Here is a 22271-nt window from a genome sequence, read left to right on the forward strand (position 1 = left end):
TCACGTGCCTTTGCCAAAGCAAGCAGGAAAGCTGAAAAGGTTAACCAAAAGCCTAATAAATAGCCAGGGACAACATTTTAGAAGGAGGCTCTCTCCCATCATCAGCCTTGTCTTCACTACTGCTTTCACAATGCCACCAACTCCACTCAGCTGTTACTGACACATATCAGCAGCTATTCTCCTGGGGTTTAACTTGGCTTTCTTTCAGAAGTGTCTTGGGATTTACTGGTAATTGGAGTGTTTTGCAAACTCTCAAAGATTCCTCAGTATCAGTCCACCTGCGTCTCCTGTAGCTTCTTTTCCTCAAAGACCTTAGTAGACAGCAGCAAGGTAGAATTATGATAAAAAGTTTGAGTTGATTTGCTTTCCTCTACTGGCAGAGCCCATGAGCTTCTTGCTTCTCAGATCTTTAGAAAAATACTTGTGGGTCACCTTACCAGGGAAGAGAATACAGCTCAAGCAACAATTACCCAGTTTTACTAGCGTTATATTTATTCCACACACAGAAGCACTAACCCGCTGCCAGTACTCTTTCAAGAAGCCCAATAGATTTCCAATGTACTACTCTCCCTTCCCCACTGCCCCCGACGGCATTCCCCTTTCCATGCATGACCTCACACCACCACTCCTTAATAACAGGGAAATCAAGAATACGACACCTCAGCAGGTCACTGCTGATTGCTTTCAATGGGCAATGGAAGGGAGAATTAAGTGACCATCTTACAGGAGCAAGAAATAATCTACAACAGGGCAATTTTAAAGAAAACCCAGATGCGAATCATACACAATAATCTGAAGCCTTAACCACGCTCCCGCCCTGATCCCAATTCCAAGTCACACAATGGCACAGTATCAAGGTACAACCCACCTGAGGATCCCCAAAAATGCTGAAATTTTTTCTTCTAAGAATTCGCGTTACCAGCCTGTGCTTGTGGTGGTGGGGTACAGAGGGGTTGGTGCAAGGGAACGGAGGGCAAAAAGGCCACACCAAAAGCGAGGCATATTGCTGCAGAAGACCAGAACCAGCACAGCCACAAAAGTTTTGCAAGGGCCTTGGTTTGCTCAGTCCCTCTCACACAATCTAATTAGGGCAAAGGAAATTGCTAAAGTTGCTTTTGAAAGACACTCAATGGTGAGGTCTTGAAGGCCCTGAGCTTGACAATTGGCTGCCTACATGAGGCCTAGAAGTACAGATGGAAGGCAGCTTGCTCAGGTGCCAGGCTGTCAGTTGGATTAAAATGACTCATTTATTTACCAAAGAACCTCACAAAGTGCTTTAGCTAACAGGCAGAGAGGGCCTAACGGCTCTCCAAGCTGGGGAAGAAGCTCTCGCGCCTTCCCGGCCTGCCAAAAGTCATTACTGCCGAGTGTGGAAAGCCATCAGCAGGGTAGAGACCCCCGTCGGCAGGGTGACAGATTGGGCTGCGTAATCAGAGGAGGAAGGAGAGAGCACAGAAGCTGTCAGAGGCGAAAGCTCTTGGCTGGGGCCGCCAGAAAACTGGCAAGATGAGTTAGCGTGACTGAGTAAACAGCAAACAATCTCCAAATGATCTTTCCTCTCTCCCTGGAAGAGATGAACTTGTTTAAAAGGCACATCCCAAAGGAAGCCGCAAAGAACTTCAGTGAAGGAGAGAGAAATAAATCTGGATGAGACCCTCTGAGATACACGGCCCTTCCTTATTTTCTTGTCTGCCAGCTTATATTGTCTGGCAAAAATATTTTATGGAATATATTAATATACATATGACATAGAGCAAATTAATAAAAGGAACAGCAGGTCCCATTGCTTACTAGAGCGGAAAGATGGGTGGAGAACATGGCATAAGGGACAAGGGAAGGACAGGAACATTATTTGTGTTGCTCTTTTGTGAGCCAGGTTTCAAAATTCTGTGGGCACAAAACATGATTTCGCAATGAAAAGAACAGAACCATCTTTCTGCAGAACATTTGTGCCGGTATGAAGAAAAGTGTCAGAAAAAGCAATGCCCTCGGAGGCAGGAGGTGGTCACAGTGCCTGGCTGCCCTTTGGACATCTGCGTTGGGGAGGCACCTGTAATGTGGGACTGGTGCAAAGTGTATCTCTATATTAAGGTGTCCATATGGTCCCCATTACTGTGGTAACAGGCCACCTCCTGGTTTCAATGCATTTGTCCTCCCAACATCTCTGTAAGATAGAACAGTGCTACTATCCCCATTTTACAGATGGGGAGCTGAAGCACAGAGAGATTTTGGACTCAGACACACAACTTACTGTGCTTAACGTGCTAAGCATGTGCCAGCTGAGCCACAGTAACTGTAACTGTCAGGATTTGCATCCCTGCCTTGCAGTTAATGCACAGTAGCTTAGATTGAAACGAAGGAGGGTTACAATAGATGCATTACCTTACACTAGCCTCTTCACGGCAATCCAGATTAATTCACGTTACCTCCCATTTATGACAGGTCAGGAGCAAACACACAACTATCGCTGCTCAGCTGACATGTGGCTACTTGCCTTGTCATCACAATTCCACATCCACTTGTACGGAGTCTGTGGCATGGCAGGAAATCAAACCACATCTCCAGTGTCTCAAGAGGGGGATCCCATCCACTGGGATTTCTTTATCCAACTTATTGTTCTTCCTACCTTGTCAACAGCTGTAGGTTTCCTGGCAGATTTTTCCTGCCACGGGCTGCATTTCCCCTTCAAACGGTCTCACCCAGAACTGATATCCCAGTGATTGCAATGATTCTGTTTTCTCTTTGTCTAAAATTGAGCGTTCATCGTCTTTCCAAACTCATTAAACTGAAATTTCAGGAACATGTCTTGTAACATGACATGTTCCTGAAATTTCTCTGTTATAGACAGCATGTGCATGAAGGATAACAAAGTTTAGCTATTTATTATTTAGAATTTAGCAAACACTTTTTATCTTCAAAACACTTAATCTACGCCACTGAATGATTTAAGCTTTGCTATCCTCCTCAGTTGAGACACTTAAGTATTACCACCATATACAGGGAAACCAAGTTATAGTTACACTTATGCATTGCAAAGATGCATTTTGACCTTGATCGAATCACTGAAAGGTTGTACACCCAAGGAGGACCAAGACCAGCACGTAACAAGTACAATTTTACAGGTGATACAATATGTAATTTGGCAATGCCAAATCAAACACTCCTATATACATGGCAGTCCTCGTTTGAACTGCAGGCATAAAAATAAGATAAAATTCAGCCCCCACTCGGAAAAAAATGGCAACTAGTTTCCTTTAAGAATAATGCGCTGCAAGAACAGGAGTCATTTCAGAGCTGGAGAGGGTTTCTCAGCTCTAATTACTCCCGATCGCTGTAATTTACAAGTTTGCGGTGGGTAGAAATCGCCAAGATTCACACATTTTCAGATCAACAGCTGCCACTATTAGAGAGCAAATCGTGCAGCCTTCTGCACCACTGCAGCGGGCTAGCTGTGGCACCGACAGGTCAGAAAGGAGAAGTGGAAGGTGCCACCACAACACAAGGGTGCCAGCAAACTTCAGTGGAGGACAACAATTTCTCCCTCAGCACCCCTGAAGGAAGCTTGAAGGGCAAAGCATGGAGAGCAGCAGAGCATGTGCATTTCTAATGACACCGTTCTCTGGTTGGGCTTCCCTTCCATCCCTGCAGGTTTTTGTTTTTAACCTTGGGGTAGTCATTAAGATGGGAAATATCACATTACATCCAATTTACCTGGCAGTTATGGGGCATACTACAAATTAGGATTGCGTTCTACTGACTGCATGTAGAGGGCAAGGTTCCAACTTCAAATGAACGAATTTTTCCAGACATAAGACCATGCAAAATACTTAGAGGCCTCTTGTATAAGACAGACACTTTTTCTGTATATGGTACCTTGCAGCAAAAGACCATGTAACAGTTCGCAAAGAGGGCACCACTCCTTATTTAACACGTGAAATGCAGAAAAAGGAGATGACTTTCCTCAAGGTCAGACAGCGAGCTGGAATTAGAGCTCAGTGCCAAATCCTCTGTTCTACCATTAGATATCAGACAGGCCCATTAGCGTGGAGCTGCAAAGGGACTCCAAGTTACTTACAGTGCAAAGCAAGATGCCAGTCTTGGATTTTAGGAACTCCTGGAAGACCTCTGTTCTTTCCTAGAAGATTGAAACAGAAAAATGAAAAGAGTGCTTATGTACTTTATTATCAAACATAAAGCAAATTAGCTAATGTAACAATTGAACAACTATGCTTCGTTCACTCTATCATGCACAGCTTCAAAAGCAAAGGAATTGACTTCATGAGTTCCAGTCAGACTCTTCCTGCAAACGGAAAAAATAAATCTATGGCATACAAGTGTGGTCCCCGGTAGGAAGGGAGAGCGTCTGGGGCAAGCCTGAATGCATTCGGTCAAACCAAAGCAGCCAACACCTCCATGGTTTGCACAGAAGCATGGCCTGTGTATGTCAAAAAGCAGTAACTGTTTTATATGGAGAAGGGATCCACAAAAGATTAGGCGACAGCAACAGAAGCACTGACATACTTTATGGGCAACACAAGCTTTTGTGAATGCAAGAAAAAGCTGGACATCTTAACGGCTGTCTGTCCAGTCACACGATGGGCAGGATAAGCCCGTTTTGTTGACACGGCGATACAGTCACATCACAGGAAATCAGCCTCATCATGTGCCCAATGGGGCATGCAGGCAGTCACTGGACTGACTCAGTAATTATTAAGTATCGGGGATGCTCAGCTGCACAGTTGCTCACGTGAACTGTTGTGGGATAAGTCTCCAAAGTAACATGGCAGGAGAGATGAGACCTTGGTCAGAAACCCCTGCCCAAGGGGGCATGGAGGCAGGACTCCCGGCCCTGCAGGCAGCTGCCACCGGGCTCCCAGGGCACCCTCCCACGGCCTTCCCACAAGAAGGGAAGGTACTCATGAGGGCCACGAACAGGGCTGCTGACACGGGGATGGAGGTTGTTCCTTCCCAGGAGCGTCAGAGGCGGGCGCTCCCCAGCCTTGTCCTCACCGTTGGTCTGCACTAGAATTCCTGCAGCCCCCCTTTCTAACACGAGCTCAGGCTCCCAGGCAGGGCTGTCCACAGCCCCAGATTCCAAACTACACTGCCAGCAGCCTGAGCCTTGAGCCCCAGAACTGCAGGAACCTGCCAGTACAGCTCCTCATTTACCTTCAGAAACCTCCTGCTTTGTCAGTCCCAAAAATCTTCCTAAGCACACTTCAGTTAGTTTAACTAACTATTTTGGGGTGTGGTTTTTTTCTTGATAAAAGCAACAAAAACTGATTCTCCAGCCCACATTGCATCACAACAATAATTGCTATCACACAAGACAACCTCTGAGCACTACTTACCAAAGGCCTCATTTGGTCTTTGCTTGCCAGTACCACCTACACTCCCTCTCCTCAGCTGTGGGAAACAACCACACACTCACATTCCCTTGATCTGATTCCATTTACTCTTTTCCTTTTCAGAGCTCAGGCTGTCTCTGGCCTCAGAGACACCACAGTCATTTCCTTCCTGCCCCTTTTGCTTCCTCCTTCCAAAATATCCTTCTTTCCATGTTTCAAGACTTCCTCCTCAGAGTTCTAGCTCGGAGTTAAGTGAATGTCCTGTTATGTTGATGATATAGAAGAAACCTTACATACTTGACTCCCAGCTAGAGGTACTGTTCTAGGAAAGAAGGAAAACTTGGGCCTTGCCGACACACTGAACCCTCTGCTGACAAAAATTAAAGAAGAGAGCACGCTGTATCTTGTTGACAATGACAGCAGCCGTGCTCAGCAGTACCATATGGGATCCACAATTTAGCTCCATTAATGCTCTTAATTTGAAGACATCAAGCACTAATTACACACTGGGTACTAAAAAGGCAAAACCCTTCCCCTGGTGCCAGCTACTTAGTGGTGTTCTGTTGGCTTAACAGCTGGTCAGGGTAGAGTTGGGCCAGACCAGGCCTGCTCACTCGCTCAGGCAGGCAGGTTGAGGAAAGGCCAGACTGCAGGGACAGCAAAGCACATGTTTCTGGTCTCCACAGGATGGGAATGAGTGAGAAAAACAATGGCTCTTCACCTCTTGCTTCATCAGAGGAGCTCTACTCATTTACCATCTCTGCTGTGTAGCTCAGAGTAGAGCGGTAACTCTCCATCACAGACCAAGGGCAGGATCAGGGGCTGAACTTTCAAGAGAGGTCCCTCAGGTACTGAGAGAAACGCTGCAGTGACAGTTCATTTGACACTCTTCTCCTGCCATCTCAGCCCTCTGTAGCAAGCTCCAATCTCATCACTCAGGCCTATCCAGCTAAAACCTAGACCTATTTTGGGGTAATCACTGTTATATTGCTATTATTCCATCCCAGGGAAACGAGCAGTCTGTCAAGACACTGCTCTTCAAAACCAAAGCCAAACTGCTCCATCCTCATCTAATGGGTGCAACTTATTGGGCAGTAATGTTTTGGAGCTTGGATGAGGTTTCCCTTTGGCATTAAAAGCCTGTCTTGACTGCATGAGAGAGAGAACCATGGATACATAAATGGTTTAAGCGCACCCACTGGGAATACAGAACGGCTGCCTCAGCCTACTGAAATAACACCTCTTGCCTCTTCAGCTGTGTTTTTCAGATATAGCTACCAAGGTACTTTCCAGAAGTGGGACAATATTCTTATTCTCATTAGCAGATGGAAGAGTGAGGCCCCTAGAGGTGAAATGACTCTCTGTCCTCTCTTCTGCCCTCCCCCCCAAAATAACCACATAATATATCATAGGGAATAAGGAATAAAACGCTGTATCCTGACATTTTGAGAATGCTTACTTCCTGTTCCATGTTGCCGTGCAGTCGCAGAAACTGTAAGTGTGCGGGGGAGACAGATGAACGCCCAGGTTGTTGTGACTCTAGCCCTCCTGCAAGGACCTTCAGAAGGAGCTCATAGTGGAATTCCACTTGTTCACAGCTGGAGAAAAAGATTATCATCTTATGGTGTTTTTCAAACTGCAAGAAAAACAAGAAAGTTGCACATGACCACTTTCCCAGGCCTCTCCCAATTCCCTGATTATTGCAAGGTCTAGGTGGCTTCCACTTCCAGAGATACAATTATCCAGGAAAGAATTACAGAGTCTGACACCAAATACTGAGCCCACAAAAGAAGTACAAGTACATGCTGCACAGGTATCTCACTGCCAGCACGAAAGACACAGCAGCACCTCAGCTCTCCTGTGGCTCTCCATACGCTAGATGCACTTCAAAGCCCCAGATCTAATCCATGCTATCCTTGACAGAGTAACGGATAAAGGAGTGGGAAAGGGCAAAGGGCTACTTAGTAATATAAATGCAAACAGTCTCACCTTGCATTTCTCAAGGATAAAAGCTGCCAACGTGACAAGCCTCAGTTTGCTGGGGACCATCATGACATACTGCTTGAGCTTCTCTGGAACAGCAAAGTTTTCCTGCTTCATGCAGTCTGATGAACTACTGGCTTGTCTATCTGTGTGCGATGCTGGTTTGAGTCCCTTCTGGATTTCATCTGCTATGGAAATGCTGATGGGGTCATTCAAACTGATATCGGCCAGCCGTGTTACTCCTGAATCACAGAAAATAAAAAATATGTGAGGTCCAGTCTGGGGTGCTGCTGGGGAGGGTGATGATATATTAACATAAATAAAACAACTAATGCAATGCCAGTGAAAAGCTGTGAAGGGCGAGGAACTAATAAGCCGTGCCTCGGACACTGACAGAATACCTCCCCGAACTTCAGACTTTTCAGGGCTTAGCCAGGCTTAGTTGCTGTGGACTCCACCAAAAGCATCACAAGACACTAATTCAGTCAACTGTGCTATTTTACATTACATGTCACTGATGTATATAATACATAATATGCATTACATAAATGCAGACAGACAGCACTTGGCTGTTTTTTAACTTTGTGTGTGTAACAAAACCAACAGATCTTCACTCTATCAAGAGTGCAGGAATCATGAGGCCTGGCTCAACTCCTGCCCCAGCAGCTGACTTCTTGTATGATACTGAGCAAATCACATAGCACCTGTCCTGTCCTGCCGTTAGCTTTTTGCCTTAATTCTATATTTGTAAAGCAAACAAACAAACAAACCGGTGTTTCTGAGGTTCACACTTGACTTTGCTCTGGAATTGGACAGACACATGTAGGGATCATGCATGTAAGTAAATACACTGACAGAAATTCCAGTATTGAAGGGCAAGTGTCACAACCCAAAGAAATCAAGAGGTGTTATTCTGCTTCTGCTAAGGGCTTCAGGTTGGGCTGTAATAAATCAGACTCAACCAATTATTTTGCAGTTGCCTGTGCATTATTCAGCTAAAAGAGACACCACCTGTCTATAACCTACCTTCCGTGAGGGTGGCTGAGAGCAGGACATTCTGACGTGTGTCTCTCTCGGCATTTAAAGCATTGAGTATCACAGCTACGTCCTTCTCAAAGCCCAGATCCAGGATCCTACAAAGACAGCAGAGGTGACAAAAGATGCTGTAGGAAGGAATGAGGAGAAAGCCTCAATGCTACATGAGCCAATCAGGAAGAGTGGAAGTGCTAGAGCTGCTCAGATCTTTGGCCTGTATAGCTTCATGTTCCATCTTCAACTTTTGCCAGGGTCAGACATGTTAGAAGACACTGAGAGAATCTCTGCAATGAATAACTGCACAATAATCTGTCCAAAGGGGACCATTTCTTCCTAATCTCAGACATCTGGTGCTTGGCTGAGGCCACTGAGCATGAATGGTTTAAGATCACACACACGCTCTCTCTCTTATTCTTTTAAAATATTTAGTGAATTATGATGCAGAGGGTATCATAACTATTTTCCGTATCTAAAGACTTGGAAGTTTACCTGTCTGCTTCATCAATAATCAACCACTGAGTGCGACGGAAATGAATACATTCTGTGGACTTGATGTGATCAACCAGGCGACCAGGAGTTGAAATGAGGATATTTATCCCTTTACGTAATCTGTTTAGATTAAAAAAACAAGCAAAAAACACAAAAAAGAAAAATGAACAAGAAAAAAAGAAAGAAAAAAGGAAACATACAGGTTAGGAATAACTCTGGAGTAGGAACCCAGAGTGAGAAACTGGAACCTACAGAGGAAATAATCATGGCCATAGTAAAATTAGCAGGGACAGTATTTTCTCACTGATTAAAACAGAAACTTCTTGCACAGCTAAATTTTATCCTTGGTCATAATTGATACTCAGAGGCATACTCAGTGATAAGGACAGCGTGGAACGAAATATTAGTAATATTTTAAAAAGTCTAAAATATCCAAGCTAGGTTTTCTTTTCTAATTGAGTATTTCTTTTTACTGTCAAGAGTAAACTTCTTTTTATATATGCTTATATAGAGAGAAATTAAAACTCCATTTAGGATTACCAGCTTACAATTCAATTCTTGAAAAGGGAAAAGAAAGAGATTTTTAACACCAGGAAATCTCTCCTCCAGAAAGCAATTTCCCCCATAACAAATACTGTAGACAGCACTCGGTGGTAAGCAAATACACGTGTTTGTCAGAAGAGAAAAAAAATACTGACACAAGAGATCATCATCTCAGAAGGCTCATCAACATTTTAGAAATAGATCCAACTGGGGGAAGTGAACACTTCCTGCTGACCCAGTCACTGTGTCTGTGTAAGATCCAGAGGGATCACAGCTTGATCCAAACTCACAATCCTCTCTCCCAGTAAGAAAAACACTAAAGAAGAGTAACAGATAAAAACACTGTAGAGCAGAGGAACCCAAAATACAATTTAAGTTGGTTTCCTACCTGGCTTTTTCCGATTTTCTCTTTTCTCCCCCCATTAGCACTCCAGGCACAATCCAGGCAAATGGCTACAGAAAGGAAAACCAAGACCAATATAGATTCCTCTTAATAAAAAGACAGAGCCCAATCAAAGAATCATGTTTCTTGGCAAAAAGAGGACAGACTGGGGCTGACAGCAGTGTGCATCTGATTTGATCTAACAGATACAGTCTATTTGCACTCTCTCACCTACAGCTACATATCAATGGCACCTTTAGTTCTAGACATGTAACTTGCTTCCCACATCATCTAGGAAGACAGAAATGCAATCATTTTTGCACCACTTCCAATCACATAATAATATTTCTTTTCCTTCTCCCCATGTAGCCTAAGTGTTCAAAGACAAGCTACAATGCCATTTCTTCATCTTGCCTTTAAGCAATATATTCCCATGGCCAAGGAAAATTTAAGAAAAAATTCAGGACCTATAAAGTTTATGTATATGTACGCAGACCTACATGCACACACTCACCATGTCTGTGAACATTTAATGTTCATCTCATTGATATTGGCAGTTTTTGCCACTTACTTTAATGAGGTCTGATCCTTCACTGGATCCAATATTGCCCAATATTTACAGGGGAGATAATCAAAAGCACAGTACTGCCATTGCCTCGAGAGGAAATGCAGGACAGGAGCAGAGCACAGCTTCTAAGGATTGCACAAATGCGTGACTGGTAAATAGGCTTAAGTTTGCATGGGTCACTGCTTGCCAGAAACGCTCCAACAAAATAGTTTCTATAAAAAGATTTTCAATTTTTAAGGATTAAAATAAGGAAGATGTTCACGCAAGATCCAGGCAATAAAACCTTAGCAGGCATTAGAGTAATTGCATCAGGAGCAGCTCAAACAGCTTTTTTCTCTCTCAGTAATTACATATTCATATTACACTCTCCCATCATGCAGCCCTTCCAAGGTCCAGTCAGACCACAGCCTAAATCTTCTGCTTTGGGTCACTGTGACAGTTTACACTGGACTTGATGGTTACTACGCATTATATGCGACAAAGAAAAATTAAAGGGGGTCAGTCCTGATTTCATCCTTTGAACAACATCAGAAGTCCACTCGTAGTAACTTCTAATTACTATGGAAGAAGACTGAAGTACTTTAAACCTCAGCATGACACAACACAATCTTACTTGGTAATTCCATCACTAAAAAAAGACTTGGAAAGTGCTGCCTTATTTCAAGGGAAAAACCAGAAGAGAGTGTGGAATATGGATCAGATAAATTATGTAGGTACCTTCTAGCCCCATGGTAAGATACTTTGCCTCAATTAAAAGGAAAGCACTATCACTTAATGATTTTAGAAGCCTTTTAATTTCTCCAGCCATTCAACTGGCAACGCAGTTCACCAAGTTCTACTCCCCATCTGAAACCCATCTGTCTAGTATTAATTTCAGTAAAACAGTGCTTGTCATTGTGAGAGTTTCCATTCATAACTCAGACTGAAACAATGATACTTCTAAAACTAAAACACTGTGAATATCAACACTTGTTTATGAAAACACGTGCAACCAAGGTGCCATAATGAATAACTTAACTGTTCGTGTTAATAGTTTAAAACACGTCACAGGGAAATCACACACTTAAAGACAAACAGATTTATCTTTAAGAACCATGTATCTTGCCAGATGCTGGATTTCCTCAAACACGCAGTTGAATTCACAGGAACTGAAGTTGCTTAGCATCTTACAGCAAGAGGCTCAAGGAATAAATAAGAACACAGAGCAATAAATTCTTACCTTAAGTAGTTTCTGCATTGTATCAAAACTTTGTAGTGCAAGCTATGGAAATCAACAAAAGAAAGTGAGCTCTGAAAAGGTCCCTGGACTACAAAGATGGACTACAAACCCCTTTGGCTCAAAAATCTGTAAGCTAATCTAGTTATGTATATCATTAGAATTCTAAATACACCCTTAATTTTTCTTTTAGGAGCTGCTTATTATTTTATTCTCTTGCATAATCTTTCATTTATTATATTTGGACCTGTTCAAAAAACTCTCTATTGGTTCAGCTCCACAAGCCAGCTCTCAGGACAACAGAGATTTCTGCTGGCTTCTGTGAATGCCCCAGGGAGATAACAAGCTGAAGCCACAGAAGATTTTGCTCCAATGGAAGAGTAAAAGAGAAAACTGCACAATTTCTGGAAGAAAACTGCTATGAAAAGGAAACACAGCCCAGAGGTTAGCTATCTTCTGGCAGTCAGGGCAGACCACATTATTCCCAAACCTGACCCCACTGAGTGATCACGCCACTGGATCTTTCTGCCTCTCCATTTCCCAGTCAGCAGAACAGGGATGGTCATACGCACAAACCCTGCAAACCTAAATGTCTGGTCAGTAGGAAGCATTTAGCTGTTGGGTTTCATGTGCTGCCTGACAGCCATTTCTGCTGTGCAACGAAGATGACCAAGAAAAGCAACGGTGTCACCCTGACTCATTCATGGAATGTGTATGTGAGCAGCTCTTAGTTATGGGAGTAAAACTATTCTAGATGCTTTGACTACACTTGCTATATACTATTATTTGCCAAGCTCTCAAGAAAAGCCATTGCTTTCAATACAAATTAAAAGTAATACCAACTGTAATTACAAATTATCTTCATAAGTACTCTCAATGGCAGCCCTTTAAACAAGCTTATGAACAGTTTTCTACATGCTTAGTATTCATACAGCATCCTAGAGAAACAGTAAGTTTGCTGCTGTAAAAATTTAAATAGCTTCAGAGCTTTTTCCTTTCACAGAACCGAGCTGAGATACTGCACTGCAGGTTGCATAAAATATTGTGCCCCAAACTAGATACCTGCAATCAATTCTCCACATGGAACTTATTATCATTTGACATACCAAAAAAAAAAAGGTTGTTACCCTCCTCTGAAATTGCCTTTGCAATTGCAAATAATATAAATCAAATAGAAGAGAGCTCAGTGGAGAAACCAACACTTGGAAGACTCATCTTCAGCATTCACTTATGGATTTGAAAAAAGGGCTTTAAAAATGAAACGTTTGTATAAGCCTACCTATTTGCAAAGCTGATTTCACTGGATTTACTTACTCCCCCTGTGTGAGCTAGGCAAGCTTCTCCCTCCCATGCACTGAGCTACAGAGTTTCTCCAGGCTTCACAATTATTTCCAACTGCATGAGGAAAACTTAGAGATTCCTTCTTTCTTACTTTGGTATGACACTGAACAAAGATAACAACACACATCCAGAGAGCAAACACTCCTTCTGTGAGGGCAAGATCTGAGCAAAAGGACAGTGTTTCCTAAGTCCCTGGTGAACCCACATCTACACACTAAAAATCAGTGTTCAAACACTCAGCTTCAGACAGAATCAGAAAGCAAAAAGGCCACCTACCTCTCTTGTTGGGACTAATATGAGTGCATAAGGCCCATCACTGCGCTGCAAACAGAGAAGACAAGAGGTCCACTAAGAAGCACTGATAAATAGAGCACTTCCATGCCTAACTGCTATTAGCCAACAAAGTGAATTCTGAAGGGTTTTAGTAGAAGTTTGTACACACAGTTTGAGGGATTCTCTACTCCCAGCTTTTTAAAAAAAGAAAAAAAAAAAAAATCAACAGTCTTTCAAACATCAGTACTGCATTGCCTTCTCTTTCCTGCTTGGAAACCTGCTCACAGTCACACCTAACATTTTATTCCATACACATATTGTTTCACTCTTGTATTTCTGAGCTGCAGAAAAACTCTCATGTTTGATGCACAGCAACAATCTGTAGGTAGCAGCTGCAGGAAGTAACAATCCAGGATGGGTTGGAAACATTTCAGCCCACAAGGAGAGTCAGGATCACCTCTTTCCATGAAACACACAAGAGATGGCAGATCTGCAGCAGCATTTTCTGGTCAACCAGAGGATTCAAGTTGGAGACAATTATCAAATTTAATTGATACGTCAAGATTAGAAACTTATTAGTCCTAAAGACATGGCAGTAACCTTTGTTTCCAGTTCTCCCAGCCTCCAGACCATTGCCTCCTCTGCATTCTACTTACTCCAAACTTGACAATTTAGCCTACTGCATGAAGCAATGGGGAATGTGTAACACTGTTCTTGCATCCTCTGGATCTCAACAGTACAGGACGATCACATAAGCTACATGCACAAATAAAAGGGGAAGGGAGACTGCTTGACCTTTGTATCAAGGAGAGACGGTGATGGCTACAAGAGCTGGATTTTATTTTTATTGATCTCAATATCAAAAGCAAATATATTTAATTCTGTTGCACCTACCTGTATTTTGGATTCCATTCCTTGCAAAGACTGTACAAGTGGAATCCCATAGGCAAGCGTTTTACCTTTTTAAAAGGGAGAAAATTGGAAGACTTTCCATCAAAAAAAAAAAAGTCACCATGACAGCACTCCAGCAAGTTAAAGTACCGCTCATCCTACCATTCTTCAACTGAGGTTAGAGTCTGGAAAAGTTTTAATTAAGTAGAACATTTCCAGAACGGAAGATTGACAGGCAATTCACCAAAGGGTTAAATTAAAAAAAAAAAAAAAAAAAGAGGTGGTGGTATCCGACTGCGATCTATCTAAATAAATATCCTCATCCACCCAAGGACATGAGACATCCAGACATAGTTTGCAGCAAACAAGCACTTAAGTTTGTAAGGGGAGAGCGTGTGCTGCTCAGCTCTGCTGGCCTCCTGGATGGGCACCCTGGCAGCAGCCCAGGAAGAGGCTCAGGCAGCTGCACATCAACGTGCAGTCCCACCACTGCGTTGTCACACCAGGCTGCACAGCATCGGCCTGTGTCACGGCAGCCCCACGCCAGGCTTCCCAGCCCGTCACTTTATGAGCTGTACTGGGAACGTGAGGCTTTGGTTCTGTATTTGGGATTTGGTTTAACATGCCCTAGGGAAGGAGAGTGACAATTAAATACTGACCTGAACCTGTCTGAGATCTCACTAGAGCATCTTTGCCTTGCAGGAGCACAGGAATCGTTTGTTTCTGAACACTGTGTGACAAACAAAACAGGTTAGGAAATACAAATGCAACTGGATAGAATCTTAAGGTTTTAACATACAGCGACTGTTTCAAAATGTTTTACCCCAAATTCCACGCATTCATCTCTGCTGTGCAGCTACATCAGTAGAGATGATTTCTAAGGAAAGCCACTAGATAGGCATCAGAGGTAATAAATTGAAAAAAGATGGTTTTATGATTCAAGTACCAAATCAGAAGGCAGGACTCCAAGGTTCCATTTTGAGCCGTGACAACTGACTTGCTGTGTAACTTATAAGCTATTTCTCATCCCAAATTTTGAAAGCAACAAACCCTACGGCAAATGGGACAGCTTAGAGGTCCTGTGGTCTTCACAAACCAATTACATGTAATGAAACAATCACAGATGACTGGCTTTAAGGAGTAGCAAAGTGCAGAAGTTTTATATGAATTTGCTTACCTGGTCATGCTACTTATCTTTAGGACAGTGTTTATGGTGGAGATCTAGAGAGATAATAAAGAGCAGTAAACAGGTTTCATTGTCAAACTGTTCCTTTTGTTACCTCTTGTGGTACAAGATAGAGGAAAAAAAACACAACACTGATGCTTATTCTCTACATTACTGGTCCAGGGCAACTGGATGTAAAAGTTCCCACATCCTCCAAATACTTCTTGGTTCATCAGAATTACACCATTGCTAGCACATTATGAAATATCAGACTTGTTAAAATACTGCACTCCCAAAGAGTTTTCTGTGTTTTTTTGGTATTAAAACTGCAAACAGTTGTAAGGTTGGTGCTGAGACAGTGTGTTTGGGGACGGGCCAGGACACCAGCCAGCACACTGAGCTAAGAGACTGCAACAAAATCAGGCAAAGTACTGGCAAGCATGTCCAAGTCACCATGAATAAAGGTGCACCTCTTGGCTCTCTAACCTGCTCCCCACCCAAAAAAGCATTTTTCAAGGCTCACAGCCTTCTGAACACTCACCAGATGTGGATGGAGGTCCAACTGGTTAAAAGAATCTGTAGTGAAAACATCTTCTTGCACCTGCTGCACTGCTTTTCTGAGTTAGGGGAAACAAACCAAAACAAAACAAAGCATATGGTGTGGTTAAAAATTATACAACAGTATTCTATGTAAACAGCAACGAAACTACATGTACCCAGCAACCACTTTGCCTAAGCAAGGCAAAAATTCAAGACACTGAATTTCAAGGCATTGAAAGGGTTTTTTTCCCTCTCATTTGTCTAAAATACCTGTGAATTTCTGGGATATCAGGGTTGTTTCTAAACAGGCTGGATGTCTTAATGAAAGGTTTGCTTTTCTGGCTTTCATTTCTGTTGTCAGTCAACTGCTTCTTAGGAAGAGATTTTTGTGATGAACTTCCCTTCTCCCTGACTTCAGCTTCCGTAGCACATTTCTTGAAGGTGTTTACTGATGGCTTACGTTTACGTTTCAAAGGTGGGTTTCCATGTGATGACTGAAGCTTTCTTTTCAGAGCGTTCGACTGCTTTAATATTAACAAACAAACCAGATAGCAAGAATTCATTAGTGACTGAGAATTAACAACATGATATCATGTTGAATATAAGCATCAGCCCACAGATAGATCCCTTATTTTTTGAATCCCTACCCCACGACTAAATAAAACAAGTTTGATTTTTGAGGCTAGACAGTTCCTACTCTAACTGATTCACCACCATGCCTGAGACCGCTGAAACTACTGAAATGCAAAGAAAAATCTAAAGTCATATACAGTGCTCATCTCTAAAGGATTTCCTCTAGCTTCTCCAGTAACTGAGTGGAACACACTTTAAAAATCTCTCTGAAAAGCCCTGCAAATCTCCCGATTACATTAAAGCCATCCCTGTAGGCTTCCTCCTTTCTGTGGGCAGGAGGGATGGCCTGTACTTCACTCCAACTTATGTTTCTGCCAGCTTTCAGCATTTCTGAGCTCTTTATTTCTTTTGCTGCAGCAAATAATTTATTATACTGATCTTACAGCCATCTTAAGAAAAACTTTTGCGCTCCCCCTATCCCTCTAGGAACAGTGAAGAACATTAAATTTAACTTCCTTTGGTCCCCAGAGATCTTCAGTGTCCCACAGCCCCTTTTTCAATGAACTTGTTTTTCCCAACACAATTGCAAAACTCCTGAAACACATGAAATGCCAGCACAACCTTGCCCCACTTTTTTGCCCTCTTCCTCACACCTAGCCGCACACAGATTTTCTTTGTCCTCCTACGAACCATATTGTTTTCAAGCTCTATTACTTTTTTCACTTGTTTCTTCACATTTTTGACAACCAGCCAAAAACCAACGTCCTTCCACCAACATTCACCATCAGAAAACTGGTGGTGGTGGTCCTCTTCCTCAAAGTACCTATTATAATCAGGGTAAATCCTGGCAATCGCTGAACTCTCACATACTTTTGCACAGTATTTTAAGAATGCTTTAAAAATTCAGAAGAACAATTGAAACAACCCAGAACCACTGCAACAATAAATTAAAAATTGAAAACGTCTATTTAACCCATTCTTGTTTTCCTCTCCTCAAACTTATGACCTGAAAGCACCTATTCCCGCAGCTCATCGCATGCCCACAATCAGAAGTTTATTCTAAAATATAAGACTTCCCCTTCCTCGCAGCATTTCTGAGCATCTCTAAGCGAGGCAGAGGCCTGTAAGAGCATCACCCCAGCTGCAGCAGTCAGCCCCCCGCCAGCCCAAAGCCGCTAACAGCGCCAGGGAGGCGCAGAGCGATCCCCCAGCCCAGCCTCACAGAAGCTCGGACCCGCCGCTTCCCAACGAGTCTTCCCTGACGAGTCTTCCCCCTCCACCACCCCCCCCCCCCACGGAATATTAGACCCATCGACCCATCTCGGAGGGGAAAAGCCAAAGGTTCCATTTAATAACTTAATAACTTTTCAGACTGGCTCTGGTCCCCTCCTGCTGACCACGGCTCCCCCGGGCCAGCCCCCAGCCGGTGCCCCCCCCGCCCCGGTCGGGTCAGGCCGGGAGCCGCGGCTCCGGCCCGCATCACCACCCCGGGTCCCGGCAGAGCCCTGGCCGCGAGGGCTGGCTGGGGCCGGGCCGCCCGGCTGCACCTACCCGGTTGGAGGCGCCGGGCCCGCGGCCCCGAGGCGCCGAGCTGAGGTTGAGGAGCAGCGGCCCGCCTGCCGCCATGGCCCGTCGCCTCGCACAGGGCCCCGGGGCCGCCCCTGGGGCCGGGCCCAGCCCGCGAGGGCGCAGGGGAGGCTGGCGGGGGGGGCGCCCCACGGGCACGGCCGCTCGCCCGGGACCCCCGGCCGCAGCCGCCCCACGGCAGGAGCTCGGTGGGGCGCGGCCCGTCCCTCCCACCCGCGGCCCCGGGCCCGCGGGGCGGCGCAGGCGGCGGCGGGGCAGCCCCAGCCGGGACGGCCGGGGGCTTCGGCGGCGGCGGCGGCGCATGCGCGCTGCGGCCCGAGCGGCCCGTGAGGCGGCGGTAAGATGGCGGCGGCGGCGGAGCGCGGGGGCAGCCCCTCGCTGTCGGCGGGGGAGGAGGAGCCGCCGCTGGGGCTCGACTCGCTCGTCGAGGAAGCGGCGGCGGCGGCGCCGAGCGCCGGGTTCCGGCTGACGGCGGTGCGGCGGGAGCCGGCGGTGCGGCTGCAGCACGGCGTCAGCGGGCTGGAGCCGCTGGCCTGGTCGGAGGACCACCGGGTGTCGGTGAGCACGGCCCGCAGCATCGCCGTCCTGGAGCAGCTCAGCGACGTCCACAGCGGCGGGCAGGAGATGGTCATCCACCGCACGGCCGTGCCCGCGCCCTCCGCCGCCTGTCTCCTCAAGGTGAGCCCCCCCAGCCCAGCCCAGCCCGCCGCGGCGGCGGGCACCGGCCGCCTCCCGCTCCGCGGGGCCCGGGGCTGCCACGCTGTGTCCCCCCGGGGTGACGGGGGAGCCCCCGGGGCCGCCTCCCCCCTGGGCTGCTCCTGCCCCGCGCACAACTTGCAGTGCGCGCAGTCTTTCATGCGTTGATGCGTTTTAAAAACGTAGGGGAGAAAAACACATGCGTAGCCCAGTAATGTCAGGGTGAAATATGATCCAGGATCAAGTGAATTTCAGGGATTCTAAAGTTTATCAGTTTTTTCTAAGAATCATTTGAGCTGCGGTAATTTGATGACAGTTATTTCAGTCTCCCTCGTCTGAGCGGGACGTGACAAGAATTTCTTGGTTTTCTACCTAGGCTGAAAGATTTTTGCAGCAGGGATTTTTGGGCTTCAGGGGGTAATCTGACTTTTCACACTTCTTGGCATGGAGGGATGGCAAGTGTGGGTGAATATCTTATTAAATAATAGTTCTGTTCTGGATCAGAATTTTTTTTCTGAAAGACCAGTGAGAATATGGAATAACTTGAGTTGAAATACTGAGTGCTTTACAGTTTGAATGTTACGCCAAGTATCTTTAAGTACACACTTCAGAAGAGAACTATGAAAACAGGCTGATTCACCAAAGATTCAGTAGCTGAGAGTCAAAACTATACAAATTCAGGCCAACAATGAAGCTTAAGTCTTTAAGAGTGATGTTAATTAATCATGGGGACAGTGTAGTATGGGTTGTGATAGGGGATGTTCTATTTCAAGTGGGAATTAATTCCAGGAAACTCATCTTAAAAAAAAGTTCTACTATTGTTTAAGTTCTTTTTGTTATCTTTTAGGTTGGTCCAAAAAAGGAGGTAGCTGAATGTAAGGAAAGGTTTGCAAGTTCAGTGGATCCAACGGTTAGCCAAACTTTTATGCTAGATCGAGTGTTCAATCCCGAGGGGAAGTCGCTGCCGCCCATGCGAGGATTCAAATATTCCAGCTGGTCACCGCTGGGCTGTGACGCGAACGGGAGATGCCTGCTCGCAGCTTTAACCATGGACAATCGATTGACCATCCACGCAAACCTCAACAGACTGCAGTGGGTGCAGCTGGTGGACCTGACAGAAATCTACGGGGAGCGTTTGTACGAAGCCAGTTACAAACTTTCTAAGGCTGACACTCCCAGGGGAGAACTAGGAGACTTCTCTGAATTTCAGCGACGGCACAGCATGCAGACTCCAGTGCGCATGGAGTGGTCGGGCATCTGCACCACTCAGCAGGTTAAACACAACAACGAATGCCGGGACGTCGGCAGCGTGCTCTTAGCAGTACTCTTTGAAAACGGTAACATTGCAGTTTGGCAATTTCAGCTTCCATTTCTGGGTAAGGAATCAATTACTTCTTGCAATACCATAGAGTCCGGAATAAATTCCCCAAGTGTGTTGTCTTGGTGGGAATATGAACATAACAACCGAAAGATGAGTGGACTTATCGTGGGGAGTGCTTTTGGACCGGTTAAGATCCTTCCTGTCAACCTAAAAGCAGTCAAAGGCTACTTTACGCTGAGACAACCCGTAGTCTTATGGCAAGAAATGGACCAGTTACCAGTGCACAGTATCAAATGCATTCCTCTTTACCACCCCTACCAGAAATGTAGCTGTAGCCTGGTGGTGGCTGCGAGAGGAGCCTACGTATTTTGGTGTCTCCTGTTGATATCCAAAGCAGGTCTTAATGTCCATAATTCCCACGTGACAGGGCTTCATTCTTTGCCAATTGTATCTATGACTGCAGACAAACAGAACGGCACGGTGTATACATGCTCCAGTGACGGAAAGGTGAGGCAGCTGATTCCTATATTCACGGACGTTGCTTTAAAGTTTGAGCACCAGCTGATTAAGCTCTCAGAAGTGTTTGGCTCAGTCAGGACTCACGGAATAGCCGTTAGCCCATGCGGGGCGTACTTAGCCGTTATTACGACAGAGGGGATGACTAACGGCCTGCACCCGGTTAACAAAAACTACCAGGTTCAGTTTGTAACCCTTAAGACTTTTGAGGAGGCAGCTGCGCAGCTCTTGGAATCTTCCGTTCAGAACCTTTTCCGGCAAGTGGACTTGACGGATCTTGTACGCTGGAAAATTTTGAAGGATAAGCATATTCCTCAGTTCTTACAGGAAGCACTGGATAAAAAGATTGAGAGCTGTGGTTCTACTTACTTCTGGCGGTTTAAGCTATTTCTCCTGAGGATTTTGTACCAGTCAATGCAGAAAGCTCCCTCAGAGGTCATGTGGAGACCGTCACATGAGGATGCAAAAATCCTGATATCGGATTCCCCTGGGATGGGCAGCACTGAAGATGATCAAGAGGAAGGAACTTCTAAACAAGCCAGCAAGAAGAGCCTGTGTGACACGGGCAAAGGTATGGACATAGATGACACTGCAGATGATTCCCTTCCTCAGTCAAGTGACATAGGAGGCCGCGAGCCAATGGAAGAAAAGCTTCTTGAAATACAGGCACAAATTGAGGCAGTAGAAATGCATTTGACACGAGAGCACATGAAACGGGTGTTGGGAGAAGTTTATCTACACACATGGATTACAGAAAACACCAGTATTCCCACCAGAGGAGTCTGTGACTTCTTAATGTCCGATGATGGCTATGATGACAGAACAGCACGAGTAAGTGCACCTCTATGCTCTGGGGATTCGCTGTTACAAGTTACTTCTTTCTCTCCCCTCCATACCCTTAAATGAAAATACAGCTTTGGGTGGGAAAGAGAACTGTAATCATGTCATCCTTGCCAGTCAGCTTCTATAGAGCATACAGCGTAAGTTGTCCTTCCTTGAAATTATGGAGTAGGAGGGAATATAAATACAGATGTTGAAATTTGGATCAGGTACAATAAAGAATAAGCGTGCCTGAGTTTTGGCAGAACAAGGGAGAGGACCGTGGTTATTCCGCTGCTGTTGGTGGGTTTAGAACGTGTACTGGTTGAGAGGGATGCTTGTTTTCATGGCTAAGCTTATTTAATCTATCATCTCTACAGAACTAAACTTAGGAGGTATTTCCTCTAGGCAGTTAGTTTGCTGTTCTAATTCTAAGAGTTGCAGTATTTATAATTGAAAGTACTGTGACCGTTCAGGTGGTACATCAGGTCTTGTCACTGCTCCATGAGCCTTCAGTGGCAAGATCAGTTACAGAAGTTCAGAAAGTGATTGTGTTCCATGAGGTTAATCCAGTGATTCAGAACTTTTATGCAGGACTTTCGGTTAAGCAAGCTGAATGAATGTCTTTGTTATAACATACACGGCCTGAACCTTCAGGCACGCTTGCATTTATTGAACTACAATAAATAAGCAGAACTGAATGCTTGGCCATGATAGGAACTCTTCCCAAACTTGAAATGCTCCCTACCAGAATAAAAGCATAACTGCAAGGACAGTATCCGCCTATGGCAGTGTGTAGAGTAAGCACTGATGGCAGGAAATAAGCGATCAGCGAAGCTTGGCTGGGCCATGAATGTAGATGTCAGACAAAGGAAGCTTCAATGGGAACGCTTTGCCACGGGCCTCCCAGCTCTTAAGACTTGATGACAAGAATGTCTCAGATGTCTCTGTACCTCTTCATATGAGCAGAGAACAGTTCTTTTCA

The 22271-nt window shown here is 45.0% G+C and overlaps 2 protein-coding genes across 2 annotated transcripts in view; one reads left to right on the forward strand and one right to left on the reverse strand.

Moving 5' to 3' along the window:
• DDX31 (DEAD-box helicase 31) overlaps positions 1-18566 on the reverse strand; it is a 50716-nt gene extending 32150 nt beyond the window's left edge. Inside the window, 16 exon segments of the mRNA XM_074846396.1 lie at positions 4076-4135; positions 6808-6984; positions 7338-7573; positions 8358-8464; positions 8856-8975; positions 9787-9851; positions 11568-11609; positions 13182-13226; positions 14073-14137; positions 14729-14799; positions 15247-15290; positions 15776-15851; positions 16045-16298; positions 17899-17983; positions 18162-18259; positions 18261-18566. Of these exon segments, the coding sequence (XP_074702497.1) occupies positions 4076-4135; positions 6808-6984; positions 7338-7573; positions 8358-8464; positions 8856-8975; positions 9787-9851; positions 11568-11609; positions 13182-13226; positions 14073-14137; positions 14729-14799; positions 15247-15290; positions 15776-15851; positions 16045-16298; positions 17899-17983; positions 18162-18259; positions 18261-18566 (1851 nt within the window).
• A 231-nt stretch (positions 18567-18797) lies between these two features.
• GTF3C4 (general transcription factor IIIC subunit 4) lies at positions 18798-21906 on the forward strand. Its single transcript, XM_074846245.1, has 3 exons — positions 18798-18812; positions 19478-21298; positions 21763-21906. The coding sequence occupies exons 1-3, from the start codon at positions 18798-18800 to the stop codon at positions 21904-21906; spliced, it is 1980 nt and encodes a 659-aa protein (XP_074702346.1).
• Positions 21907-22271: the final 365 nt, after the last annotated feature.

This window comes from Strix aluco, chromosome 20 (genome assembly GCF_031877795.1).
Source record: "Strix aluco isolate bStrAlu1 chromosome 20, bStrAlu1.hap1, whole genome shotgun sequence".
Lineage (NCBI taxonomy): Eukaryota > Metazoa > Chordata > Aves > Strigiformes > Strigidae > Strix > Strix aluco.